The sequence below is a fragment of the Oncorhynchus clarkii genome, chromosome 11, assembly GCF_045791955.1.
Source record: "Oncorhynchus clarkii lewisi isolate Uvic-CL-2024 chromosome 11, UVic_Ocla_1.0, whole genome shotgun sequence".
Lineage (NCBI taxonomy): Eukaryota > Metazoa > Chordata > Actinopteri > Salmoniformes > Salmonidae > Oncorhynchus > Oncorhynchus clarkii.
The window spans coordinates 1,101,861-1,116,930 of NC_092157.1; the positions used below are offsets into that span (position 1 = coordinate 1,101,861).

General features: G+C 42.8%; 1 protein-coding gene across 1 annotated transcript in view; it reads right to left on the bottom strand.

Annotated features, from left to right (window-relative positions):
- Window positions 1–2,911: 2,911 nt before the first annotated feature.
- Window positions 2,912–15,070, bottom strand: part of LOC139420577 (type-1 angiotensin II receptor-like) — a 32,931-nt gene continuing 20,772 nt past the window's right edge. The window contains exons 2-6 of the mRNA XM_071170761.1: window positions 8,208–8,895; window positions 7,777–7,992; window positions 6,360–6,472; window positions 3,282–6,006; window positions 2,912–3,069 (exon numbers count right to left, since the gene is read on the bottom strand). Coding sequence (XP_071026862.1) covers window positions 5,826–6,006; window positions 6,360–6,472; window positions 7,777–7,992; window positions 8,208–8,777 — 1,080 coding nt within the window. The 5' untranslated portion in view covers window positions 8,778–8,895 and the 3' untranslated portion in view covers window positions 2,912–3,069; window positions 3,282–5,825. The remainder of the gene's footprint in view (window positions 3,070–3,281; window positions 6,007–6,359; window positions 6,473–7,776; window positions 7,993–8,207; window positions 8,896–15,070) is intronic.

Consider the following 15,070-nt stretch of genomic DNA (forward strand, 5'->3'; position numbering starts at 1 on the left):
ACCACAGCCAGGGCTCTAGTTTGTGCTATCCATCCATTGTTGATATTGTCAGGAGAGATAAGCTACATTTGTTGTCTCTGGTCTCCTAACATCTGATGTTTGTGAGTGCCCAGATCAACAAACCTTCAAAGAGCTTTGTTTAAAACAGTTGAATTCATTCCTCAAGGCTTCAAAAAGTTGTCTTAATAATTGTGTGATGTTTTTGGTCATGACCTTACACTGAGCTTATTAAATATCTTATGGAATTCAATGTACTGTATATCTAGTCTGGAAATGTAAAATATTGGATGTTCAGGTACTGAGAAGAGATGATTTCCTAACAGGAAGAAGACCACTTGACACTGGTAGCTCCCTCAGTGCTGTGTCCAGTACATGACTGGCATCACAAACAGCTGTGACAAATTAAATTGAGTCCCACAGGTATTTTAATGTTAATAGAAATATGTTCACTTATAAATTCTCTGACCAAATGTGGCTAATCCATAACCATACATCCTCTAATAGTGGGCCTATCAACAGTCTATCACCATACATCCTCTAATAGTGGGCCTATCAACAGTCTATCACCATACATCCTCTAATAGTGGGCCTATCAACAGTCTATCACCATACATCCTCTAATAGTGGGCCTATCAACAGTCTATCACCATACATCCTCTAATAGTGGGCCTATCAACAGTCGATCACCATACATCCTCTAATAGTGGGCCTATCAACAGTCTATCACCATACATCCTCTAATAGTGGGCCTATCAACAGTCTATCACCATACATCCTCTAATAGTGGGCCTATCAACAGTCTATCACCATACATCCTCTAATAGTGGGCCTATCAACAGTCTATCACCATACATCCTCTAATAGTGGGCCTATCAACAGTCTATCACCATACATCCTCTAATAGTGGGCCTATCAACAGTCTATCACCATACATCCTCTAATAGTGGGCCTATCAACAGTCGATCACCATACATCCTCTAATAGTGGGCCTATCAACAGTCTATCACCATACATCCTCTAATAGTGGGCCTATCAACAGTCTATCACCATACATCCTCTAATAGTGGGCCTATCAACAGTCTATCACCATACATCCTCTAATAGTGGGCCAATCAACAGTCTATCACCATACATCCTCTAATAGTGGGCCTATCAACAGTCTATCACCATACATCCTCTAATAGTGGGCCAATCAACAGTCTATCACCATACATCCTCTAATAGTGGGCCTATCAACAGTCTATCACCATACATCCTCTAATAGTGGGCCTATCAACAGTCTATCACCATACATCCTCTAATAGTGGGCCTAACAACAGTGATGTGCTGTATCTTGTGGGACAGTGATGTGCTGTATCTTGTGACAGGGTTATGTGCTGTATCTTGTGACAGGGTGATGTGCTGTATCTTGTGACAGGGTGATGTGTTGTAACTTGTGACAGGGTGATGTGTTTACAACATGACCTCCCGAGTTGCGCAGCGGTCTAAGACAATGCATCTCAGTGCTAGAGGCGATACTACAGACTCTGGTTCGATTCCAGGCTGTGTCCCAACCGGCCGTGATTGGGAGTCCCATAGGATGGCGCACAATTGTCCCAGCATTGTCGGGGTAAAAAGATCTTTGTCATATTCATACACTGTGTGGTTTGAAACACCAAAATAAAAGGTTGATATTTTACCTGTCGTAAAACATTACCTCAACCCGGGGCGGATGCCACAAATCCTAGAAGCAGAAGAGCCTTCATTATGTTGTCAGTGTACACTAACTGTCTTCCCCAATCCCCATCCTTCATAATGACTAAATCAAACTTGAAATGCACTTTAAACAAAGCCAGACTAAAGTCATTGGCACAAAAAACACATCTCCTCATTATTACTTATGTTAAATAGCAAATAGCCTAAAGTTAAGGCAAACTAATAATCTACTATTAATATAACAGTGGCCGATTTATTCAACCTTAAAATGAGTAGCACATTGTTGGCAACGTTTTGAGGTTACTTCTTATGCGATCATGGAAAGTGTGCATGTTCTAGACAGCATGCAGTGGTCCCTGGTCAGTTGACATCTTCACAATTACTATAATAATCTGTGCAGAATCTCCAACAGCGTTAATCACTTGAACTAAGCATTTTTTAAATCCCACATGTTGGCCTGGATTCACAACGAGTGTAGCTTTAATTGAGTATCTTACATGTGTGATTTAATGAAAGTTTGAATTTTATAGCATTTTATTTGAATCTGGCGCTCTGCATTTTCCCTGGCAGTTGGCCAGTTGAGACGCTAGCGTCTCCCCTATCCATAATTAATCATCCGTTATATAAATACAACGTATCTGACATTGTATTCCCATTTGAACTTTGTTGTGCTTTTAAAAATGGTTGAACGTGCAGTGATAACACATTAAGGTGACGACTCAACCAAAAATCAGACATTGGTTTTCCTTTGTTGGTTGTGCTTTTAGATGGTTAGAATCATAGTGATAACACGTTGTGAATTCAACATACTTCTGGCTGTCTTTTCGTCTGGGTGAATAAAGGTTGGAATCTCATTGCTCAACGTCCCAACCAAACATTACCCACATTTTGACGTTTGAAATGACGTGGTGTGCCCAGTGGGTTGGGTGGGGTTTTTGCATTAGTTCTGGTCAGATGCATTGTGGTGATACAGAACATTGCAGGTGGACCTATTTTAATGCACTGAGATTGTTTATCAATGGAAAGGGGGTTATACATTAAATGTATTCTTCTTCTTCTTATTGTTAATACATACGGAGCAACAGAAACATCAGACACGACACAGGCGTTTGGAAGCGTGACTGGTTGAATAGATTACTACCCTGTGCCTCTCTTTGTCCCTATCGATGAAGAAATACCCAGCAATAACAAATCACAGAGATATGTACGTATCTCGATTTTTTTCAGATTTATTAATATATTTATGTGTATTTGTGATGAACTGTACACTTACAGAATGAAAAATATCTAGGGAACAATGTGAACACGTTTCAATACCACAAAGACACCAGATCTGCCCAGACACAGAACATACACCCAATGTGCAGAATCACCCTACACCCAATGTATAGAATCACCATACACCCAATGTGCAGAATCACCCTCATATATGTACTGAATGTATAGAATCACCATACACCCAATGTGCAGAATCACCCTCATATATGTACTGAATGTATAGAATCACCATACACCCAATGTGCAGAATCACCCTCATATATGTACTGAATGTATAGAATCACCATACACCCAATGTGCAGAATCACCCTCATATATGTACTGAATGTATAGATTCACCTGGAGTGCTTCTGTTAAACTCGATCTTCATCGTCACGTCTCCCTAGCGCTGTTTCTGGTCATTTTCCACAAATATTCCATATCCTGGTTGTAAAATTCCATGAACAAGGAGGGAATATGCAGGAAATCAAGATTCCTCCACCAGGATTTCTGGAAAACCTGGGAATTTTGGGATAGATCTCCGTAATCTCCGTAATCTCCGTAATCTCAGGTGCTATACTTCACAGTTAAAGCATAAGGTTTTGTTGGCGATACTAAATTAATTTCTCTCAGACCGATGCTACACATTAAACCACTACAGCTCCCTATACAAAGGCATTGCTATAAGAACACAGTTCCACAACACATCACACACACAATACCAGTCACATGGTGTTGGTACCACCAAACACAGTCACATGGTGTTGGTACTACCAAACAGTCACATGGTGTTGGTACTACCAAACACAGTCACATGGTGTTGGTACCACCAAACACAGTCACATGGTGTTGGTACTACCAAACACAGTCACATGGTGTTGGTACAACCAATCAGTCACATGGTGTTGGTACTACCAAACACAGTCACATGGTGTTGGTACTACCAAACACAGTCACATGGTGTTGGTACTACCAAACACAGTCACATGGTGTTGGTACTACCAAACAGTCACATGGTGTTGGTACTACCAAACACAGTCACATGGTGTTGGTACCACCAAACACAGTCACATGGTGTTGGTACTACCAAACACAGTCACATGGTGTTGGTACTACCAAACACAGTCACATGGTGTTGGTACCACCAAACACAGTCACATGGTGTTGGTACTACCAAACAGTCACATGGTGTTGGTACTACCAAACAGTCACATGGTGTTGGTACTCCCAAACAGTCACATGGTGTTGGTACTACCAAACACAGACACAGAAGTTACATAGATCATCAACTTTACAATTACAAGTAGAGCAGAGTAGTAGACATCTTTCAGTGTATCGTGCACTAGCTGACGGCAGGCTAGGTAAGTCATTCTATTTGGTTGAGCATGGGAGTGTACAGGCCTGTACGGTAGCTAGGCTTGTAGCTACACTTAGATGTGTAAAATAGGACAAATACAGTGAGCTCCAAAAGTGAAATGGTACAATGACTACAAGGTTAAAGTGCTGACTGTTAGCTTTCATTTGAGGTTATTTTCATCCATATCGGGTGAACCGTTTCAAATTACAGCACTTCTTGTACATAGTCCCCCATTTTAGGGAACCAAAATTATTGAGACAAATTCACTTATATGTGTATTAAAGTTGTCAAAAGTTTAGTATTTGGTCCCATATTACTAGCGTGCAATGATTACATCAAGCTTGTGACTCTACAAACTTGTTGGATGCATTTGTTGTTTGTTTGTTTTGGTTCTGTTTCAGATTATTTTGTGCCCAATAGAAATAAAGGTTAAATAATGTATTGTGTCATTTTGGAGTCACTTTTATTGTAAACAAGAATAGAATGTGTTTCTAAACACTTCTACATTAATGTGGATGCTTCCACGATTACGGATATTTCTGGATGAATCGTGAATAGTGATGAGAGAGAAAGTTACAGATGCACAAATATCATACCCCCCTCCCAAAAATGCTAACCTCCCCTGTTATTGTAATAGTGAGAGGTTAGCATGTCTTGGGGGTATGATATAAAATGCTAACCTCCCCTGTTATTGTAATGGTGAGAGGTTAGCATGTCTTGGGGGTATGATATAACATGCTAACCTCCCCTGTTATTGTAATGGTGAGAGGTTAGCATGTCTTGGGGGTATGATATAAAATGCTAACCTCCCCTGTTATTGTAATGGTGAGAGGTTAGCATGTTTTGGGGGTATGATATAACATGCTAACCTCCCCTGTTATTGTAATGGTGAGAGGTATGATATTTCTGCATCAGTAACTTTCTCACTCATCACTTTAATCTCAGCTACAGTATATTCAAATTTAACATTTACTGAATGTGCAGTATAAATACTGTATGTATGCTCATGCTTACATATCTATGTACCTGTGTGACAACAAAAAAAACACGAATACCAAAGTACAGTAATAGTATTTCACATCAGTATTTAAACAGAAATAACGCAGCTGTTTTGTTCTAAAGCTGCATTACAATGAAATCTGTTAGCTAACCATGCACATCTGCTGTATGTTGTACAAGGCAGTGAACGAATCTGTCCCATGGACTCAACTCATATGATTCAGACACAAAGGAACATTCCCTCAGTATTTAATAGTTCTACCTGTATTTCTCTACAGTTCTACGGTACAACTTCTAACCACGGTTCAGTGCTTGGTATAACAGTTGGGGATGTGTACCAAATTGCACCCTATTCCCTATATAGTGCACTACTTTTGACCAGGGCCCAAAGGGCACTATATAGGGACTAGGGGGCCATTTGGGAGGCATCCACAATGTATATTCCTTCATACTCCTCACTTGACACAACCAGAAGAGCCAAGGAATTACACAGCTACACACTCCTTCCCTCCTCACATCAGACATTGTTCTTGTTGGTGAGGTGCAGGGCCTCAGAGGGGCGGTAGGACAGGGTGGACATCTTAGAGATGATGGAGGGATGTGTCCCAGCCAGGCCAGCGGGGGAACAGCGGAGCAGTAGGACCAGGTTCTTCCTGAAGTTCTGTCCCACGAAGCCGTAGAGGATGGGGTTGACACAGCTGGCGATATAACATAACATCAGATAATACTTTATTATGGTCAATGCAACGTTCCTAGCCTGAAATCCAGCCATGTTTTGTGCTGTCATTCCACTCCTTGTTCTCTACGTTATATGCCAAACATGTTTAGCATGAGTGGAAAGATAGAAGGAGTGGAAAGAGAGAAAAATAGACAGGTACCAAGGGTAGATTTTCCCCAGTTAGGGTCAAAATTCGAACCAGTGACCTTCCAGTTGACCTTCCAGTTGCCTGCCCCTTTAACCTCTAGGGTATCTATCGTAGATACACTTAACATCTAATTAAATTACGTGAGATTTTAGTTCTGGGTTTTCCCAGATTAACCTCTAGGCTACCTGTTGAGAAATGCGATGCAGATGGTGAAGGGCATGGCCGTGTCGATGACGTCCACCATCACACAGTTCGTTATAACCTTTAGCTGGGCCAGGAGCTCCATGAAGTGGAATACCTAAGGTGAGGAAGAGATTACATTAACTTTACAGCTCTAGAAAGACAAAAAGGACATTCCTCATCACTCCAAGAGAATATTCAGGGAGGAACAGGAAAACAACAGGATAACTGAATAATAACGCGATAATAACAGAATAACAACGAGATAACCGAATAACGACGAGATAATAACCGAATAAAAACAAGATAATAACTAGATAATAAAGGAATAAAAATTAGAAAATAACTGAATAATAACGGGATAATAACAGAACAACAACGAGATAATAACCGAATAATAACAAGATAATAACGAGATAATAAAGGAATAAAAATTAGATAATAACTGAATAACAACGGGATAATACCTGAATAACAATGGGATAATAACTGAATAACAACGGGATAATAACTGAATAACAACGGGATAATACCTGAATAACAACGGGATAATAACTGAATAACAACGGGATAATAACTGAATAACAACGGGATAATAACTGAATAACAACGGGATAATACCTGAATAACAACGGGATAATAACTGAATAACAACGGGATAATAACTGAATAACAACGGGATAATACCTGAATAACAACGGGATAATAACTGAATAACAACGGGATAATAACTGAATAACAACGGGATAATACCTGAATAACAATGGGATAATAACTGAATAACAACGGGATAATAACTGAATAACAACGGGATAATACCTGAATAACAACGGGATAATAACTGAATAACAACGGGATAATAACTGAATAACAACGGGATAATAACTGAATAACAACGGGATAATACCTGAATAACAACGGGATAATAACTGAATAACAACGGGATAATAACTGAATAACAACGGGATAATACCTGAATAACAACGGGATAATAACTGAATAACAACGGGATAATAACTGAATAACAACGGGATAATACCTGAATAACAATGGGATAATACCTGAATAACAACGGGATAATACCTGAATAACAACGGGATAATAACTGAATAACAACGGGATAATACCTGAATAACAACGGGATAATACCTGCATAACAACGGGATAATAACTGAATAACAACGGGATAATACCGGAATAACAACGGGATAATACCTGAATAACAACGGGATAATACCTGAATAAGTGAATACCTTTAGTATAAAGTGTGTGTGGAGTGAGTCTCTTCAGAGTACAGTGTGTTAGCAGAGTCTCTTCAGAGTACAGTGTGTGTGTGTGTGTGTGTGTGTGTGTGTGTGTGTGTGTGTGTGTGTTTGTGTGTGTGGTTGTGTGTTGTTGTGTGTGGAGGGAGTCTCCTCCCACCTGGTGAGGCACCCAACACAGGAAGAAGGCCAGGACAGCCGCCGCCAGCATCCTCAACACCTCATCGTCTCTCGACCGGGTGGTCTTCTGGATGCTCCTCGCCCTGACCAGGGCTTGACCAATCAGGCAGTAGCATGATATGATAATGAGGAAGGGAACCAGGAACCCCAGGATGCTCTTCATCAGGCTGATGATGAGGAGGAGGTGCCTGGAGCCCTGATTGATTGATTGGTTAAATTGACTAGATTATTAAAAGCAGTAGGATGCTCCAGCCGGATGGTAGATAGCAGGTGGGAAGACTGATACTTTAAACACTTTACACTCAATTCAGTTAAAAAACAACAACAGTAAAGACAACAATTACAAATATTTACACAGAGGTGCCCGTTTAAGAGTCACATTGTGAAAGAATAGCCCTATTCATGTCAAACCTCGGGGTGCAGCACGCCACACGTGGTGATGTTGTAGTTGGTGATGTGCATCAGGTCTCTGGTCAGGGCCGTGGGGACGGACAGCAGGAGGGCGAAGAGCCAAACCAGGACGCAGGTGATACGGGCGTAGAGCACAGTACGGCGCTGCCGCGACCTAACTGGGTGGACGATGGCCAGGTAGCGGTCGATGCTGAGCGCGGTGAGGAAGAAGATGGAGCTGTAGAGGTTGAACATAACCAGGCCAGCGCTGGCCTTACACAGGAACCCACCGAAGGGCCACTGGTAGCCTGTGGCTGTGAAGGTGGCCCACATGGGCAGGGTGATCAGGAAGGTAAGGTCTGAGATGGCTAGGTTGAGGACGAACACGTTGGCCACTGTCTTCAGCTTCATGTAACGGTAGATGACCGCCACCACCATGCTGTTCCCCACCATGCCGATGACAAAGTTACAGCCGTACACTACCGGGATCAGGGTGAAGATGAAGTTGTGCCTCCCGGACATGCTGCAGTTCAGATGGATACCTTCTGTCTCTGTGGTCGATGCTCCGACAGCCGTAAAGTTCTCCATCATCAGGTTTAACAGCTCCACGGGGGGGGGGGGGGGGGGGGTCAAAGAGGGGATGGTTGACGGATGGACGGACGGACGGGTCAGTCTGGGGGACAAATACGATATAGGGCCTCCGTCAGTCCTATGAAAGAAACACACAAAAGTTCAGGGACAGTCTAGGAGAGGAGCTTCATTATCAACAGGCCGTAAACAGTCTAGGAGACTGTCTAGGCGCACACCCTAAACCCTAAACCCTACACCTTAAACCCTACACCCTAAACCCTACAACCTAAACCCTACACAGTACACACTAAACCCTACACTCTAAACACTACACCTTAAACCCTACACCCTAACCCTAAACCCTACAGCGCCCTGTTCACCCTAAACCCTAAACCCTAACTTTACTGCGACCTGCTCACCCTAAAGCCTAAACCCTAACTTTACAGCACTCACATTACACCCTAAACCCTACACCCTAAACCCTACAGGGCCCTGCTACACCATCACTGTAAAACCATCTGGCAGGTTTACATGTAAAATAGGAGGCCATCAAAACCAGATGTTGGATGTTATTTCATATGGTAAAAATGACAGGCTGGATTTCAACACCCTCTCTTTAAACGTCTCTTTAGCAAATGAATAGAAACAGTCAAACTGGAGAGCGCTCATCAAATGGTCCGTCCGTATGGCCTGTGTGGGAACCCGGAAGGAGTGTTTCTGTTGTGATACGATCCTGTGTTAATGAAGACTGCATGCAGTCAAACTGTCTTCCTGGATAACTACACCATTACGAACTGAGGAAGAGAGAGGTAGAGAGAGAGAGGTAGAGAGAGAGAGATGTAGAGAGGGGTAGAGAGAGGTAGAGAGAAGTAGAGAGAGAGGTAGAGAGAGGTAGAGAGAGAGGCAGAGAGAGAGGAAGAATGAGAGGTAGAGAGAGAGAGGTAGAGAGAGAGAGGTAGAGAGAGGTAGAGAGAGAGGTAGAGAGAGGTGGAGAGAGGGGTGGAGAGAGAAATGTAGAGAGAGAGGTAGAGAGAGAGGTGGAGAGAGGTAGAGGGGTAGAGAGAGAGGTAGAGTGAGGTAGAGAGAGAGGTAGAGAGAGAGAGGTAGAGAGAGAGGTAGAGAGAGAGAGGTAGAGCGAGAGGTAGAGAGAGAGAGGTAGAGAGAGAGAGGTAGAGAGAGGTAGAGAGAGAGGTAGAGAGAGGTGGATAGAGAGGTGGAGAGAGAAATGTAGAGAGAGAGGTAGAGAGAGAGGTGGAGAGAGGTAGAGGGGTATAGAGAGAGGTAGAGTGAGGTAGAGAGAGCAAGGTAGAGAGAGAGAGGTAGAGAGAGAGAGAGCGAGAGGTCAAGAGAGGTCGAGAGAGGTATAGAGAGAGATAGAGAGAGAGGTAGAGAGAGAGATAGAGAGAGAGGTGGAGAGAGAGGTGGAGAGAGAGATAGAGAGAGAGAGGTAGAGAGAGAGAGGTAGAGAGAGAGGTAGAGAGAGAGAGATGGAGAGAGAGGTAGAGAGAGAGAGGTAGAGAGAGAGATAGAGAGAGAGGTAGAGAGAGAGATAGAGAGAGAGGTAGAGAGAGAGGTAGAGAGAGAGGTAGAGAGAGAGGTAGAGAGGGAGGTAGAGAGAGGTGGAGAGAGAGGTAGAGATAGGTAGAGAGAGAGGTAGAGAGAGAGAGGTAGAGAGAGAGGTGGAGAGGTAGAGAGAGAGGTAGAGAGAGAGAGAGGTAGAGAGAGAGAGGCAGAGAGAGAGGCAGAGAGAGAGGCAGAGAGAGAGGTAGAGAGAGAGGTAGAGAGGTAGAGGGGTATAGAGAGAGGTAGTGTGAGGTAGAGGTGGAGAGAGAGAGAGGTAGAGAGAGAGGTAGAGAGAGAGGTAGAGAGAGAGATAGAGAGAGGTAGAGGTAGAGAGAGAGGTAGAGAGAGAGAGGTATAGGTCTCTCTCTCTGTCTCTCTGTCTGTCTGTCTGTCTGTCTGTCTGTCTGTCTGTCTGTCTGTCTGTCTGTCTGTCTGTCTGTCTGTGTGAACATCAAACCTGTGAGCCTTTGGCTACATAGGGGTTTAGGTTCATTGTTAAATAATATAGTGTGGATATAAACATTAAAGCCTTAATTGAAATGTTTAGTGTATGGGGTTTAAAACATGCACCATTAGTGGAGCATTAGGTACACTGTTACTGCGCTGCAACCTGCTCTCAGAGCATTTCCTACTATTGTTTACGTAAATCCGAGACTCTCGTTTTAGTGTGATATTTTACGTTTCGTTTGGTACTGTACATATTCATTTGTGGATGTCCATCATCCATTTCGTATGATATATTTTGAATGACAATTTGTATGATATGTTATGAATTTGCTAAATGTAAGATACGTCACTAATTCCAATTTGTTGTGGCTAACGTTAGCTAGGCAGCTAGCTGGCTGAAACATTAGATAAAAAATGCTAAAGTTGTCCACAATGAGAATTGAACACGTAGCCTTTGGGTTGCTAGACATTTGCCTCATACGCCTACCCATCCACCCCAACCAACCACCCTCCTTATGTTTTTGTCTTAAGAAACCTTCTGTCTTACGTAATCATACAAAACCGAATTACTTTTACTATGTTACGTCTAGTCTATGATACCAGGCTTCTATGCTACTTAACCCACCACAGATATATTTAAGAAAAAGGTAATGTCTTTGAATATTAATAAGTATAACTACATTAAAGCATTACAGTGGAATGAAATAGGAAAACATGCTGGGAAAGACAGACTCAGGGTATGAATGTACTGGGAAAGACAGACTCAGGGTATGAATGTACTGGGAAAGACAGACTCAGGGTTTGAATGTACTGGGAAAGACAGACTCAGGGTATGAATGTACTGGGAAAGACAGACTCAGGGTATGAACGTACTGGGAAAGACAGACTCAGGGTTTGAATGTACTGGGAAAGACAGACTCAGGGTTTGAATGTACTGGGAAAGACAGACTCAGGGTTTGAATGTACTGGGGAAGACAGACTCAGGATATGAACGTACTGGGAAAGACAGACTCAGGGTTTGAATGTACTGGGAAAGACAGACTCAGGGTTTGAATGTACTGGGAAAGACAGACTGAGGGTATGAACGTACTGGGAAAGACAGACTCAGGGTATGAACGTACTGGGAAAGACAGACTGAGGGTATGAACGTACTGGGAAAGACAGACTCAGGGTATGAATGTACTGGGAAAGACAGACTCAGGGTATGAACGTACTGGGAAAGACAGACTCAGGGTTTGAACGTACTGGGAAAGACAGACTGAGGGTATGAACGTACTGGGAAAGACAGACTGAGGGTATGAATGTACTGGGAAAGACAGACTCAGGGTATGAACGTACTGGGAAAGACAGACTCAGGGTATGAACGTACTGGGAAAGACAGACTGAGGGTTTGAACGTACTGGGAAAGACAGACTGAGGGTTTGAACGTACTGGGAAAGACAAACTGAGGGTATGAACGTACTGGGAAAGACAGACTGAGGGTATGAACGTACTGGGAAAGACAGACTCAGGGTATGAATGTACTGGGAAAGACAGACTCAGGGTATGAACGTACTGGGAAAGACAGACTGAGGGTATGAACGTACTGGGAAAGACAGACTGAGGGTTTGAACGTACTGGGAAAGACAGACTGAGGGTATGAACGTACTGGGAAAGACAGACTGAGGGTATGAACGTACTGGGAAAGACAGACTGAGGGTATGACTGCTTTCTTACAGGTTAGAGACCAGTTGCAGTTTCAGAGTTAATGAATTATTGTACAGTAAAACCATCAAAGATAATCCCATTTCCAGAATATGAAAGGAATGTCTGTGTTCTTTATGTATATAGTTGTGGTCTGATATCTGCTGTAACTTTTCTACCATTTGAACTGAAGTGAGACAGGGGCCTACAAGCCACAAGGTGGCATCACAACTCATTGGGATATTATGAAACTGACGTTCTTCACTCCTTCACTACGTGCACAGCAAAGCATCTCAGAGTGGCATCCATCCATCTGTCCATATTCTTATTCATTAGATTGTAAAATATTAGATTGTAAAAGGCCAAACTGATCCTTCTGTAGAGTCCTGCTCTCAGGGCCCTGAGCTCTTCCAACAGCGATTCGATCTGGAGCAGATCAAACCTCCACTCTCTTCGCCTCTATGGGTGGATGCATCCTTCAGAAACAGCCTTTCTGCGTTAAAGGGCCAATCAGCAGTTGAATGAATAAGATAGAGTACTCCCCGCGGCCATTCTCTAATTCATAGAATGAGCTACAGATGCAAGGACTGACCAGCCATGATATCAGAATAGTTATAACCATGTTTTGAGGCTGTATACTGTTTGTTTAAATGTACTTTGTTTACAAATATATTGGAGTAAAACAGGCTTATATTTGTGTTCTGATGGGGTACGACAGTGGAACTATAGCTCATGAGGAATTTAGTTATATTCTTCAAAAATCACTGGGGACATACCATTAATTTATGAGTAAAAAAATGTGTGTGTGGCAACTGCAGATGGCCCCTTTACAGCTACAGTAAAGCTACGGCCAAAATGAGGTGCAGCTGTGGCTTGTTACTCTGTTACTTGACAATGTAGGGAGCCAAGGGAAACAGAATAATGAAATATCTATTAGAGAGAGTTTCCTCCACCAGACCGACTGTTGCCATAAAGCCACACAGAAGTCAGGGTTTAGATTTACGAGTGTCGTCCTTTGTTAATGATTAAAAGAGCCGCCTGGAGACATAAGTATCCGTTTTCCATTTTGATTTAAAACATTTTGTGAAGAAAACATTTCCTTGTTTTTGTTTTGATAGAGCCAACATGTAAATGTTTGGAACGCTGTACAGCCATAGTAAAACACACAACTCAAAATGACATCATCCTATATGATGTAATAATAATAATAATAATACAATATAGAAAAATCACATTCTCATTCCCTGTAAATTTCCACACGTGAAGAAAATCCATATCCGTGATTGTGATGACATGGTCTGAAACCGCAATAGATATTCAAGTAGATACTATAGTCATTTAGCCGTCCACAGTCACCTCCAAAAATGTTTGGCACCCTTGATGAAGATGAGCAAAGAACACTGCTTAACATGAAGAATCAGCTACAAATACAGAGCTATAATGCCTGTTCAAAACATTCAGGAAATGTGGTGATGTTATACTAATACAACTGGTCAGAGAAAGAGATTTTGTTTAAAGGCACAACCAGCAGTTGCTACATTTTTAAATTGGGGTGGCAGGCAGTTAACCCACTGTTCCTAGGCCGTCATTGAAAATAAGAATTTGTTCTTAACTGACTTGCCTAGTTAAATAAATGTAAAATAAATTCCATAATCATGGGCATTAATATGGAGTTGGTCCCCCCTTTGCTGCTATAACAGCCTCCACTCTTCTGGGAAGACTTTCCACTAGATGTTGGAACATTGCTGCCTGGACTTGCTTCCATTCAGCCACAAGAGCATTAGTGAGGTAGGGCACTGATGTTAGGCCTGGCTCGCAGTTGGCATTCCAATTCATCCCAAAGGTGTCCCATGGGTCAGGGCCCTGTGCAGGCCTCGACAAACTGTTTCTGTATGGACCTCGCTCTGTGCTTGGGGGCATTGTCATGCTGAAACAGGAAAGGGCCTTTCACCAAACAGTTGCCACAAAGTTGGAAGCACGGAATCATCTAGAATGTAACGTTAAGATTTCCCTTCACTGGAACTAAGGGGCCCAAACCATGAAAAACAGCCCCAGACCATTATTCCTCCTCCATCAAACTTTACAGTTGGCATGCGGGGAGGTAGCGTTCTCCTGGCTCAATCGGTTGGTACGTTGTCAAGGAGGGCGGTGTGTTGCGTGTGTTGCGAAGAAGAGGATCACTGGTTCGAGCCCAGGATGGGGACAGGGACAGAGGAGGAAGGTAAACTGATAGAAGCACCCTGGCATTGGTTTCATGGTAGCAGTGATAGCAGCCCTATATATAGTATGATTGGTTAAGGGCCAGGAATTAGGCGTTCTCTCAAAAGGAAAAATGCAACACGAAAATGGCTCATTGGATGCTTCTGCCACAGGGAGGTGCCTCTCCCCCTTGCAATCTGACAGGTAATGACCAAATTCTGCCACAGGGAGGCGCCTCTCCCCCTCTCAATCTGACAGGTAATGACCAGTAATTGTCTCTGGCCCCCTCCCGGTTAGGGGGAGTAATGAGCTCGATAGCAGTCTCACAACTCTATCGCTGGCTGAAAACTGGTTTCTGCCCCTCCCAAAAGATAGAATTTGTAGATAATTTTCCCTCTTTCTGGGACTCACCACAACCAGGA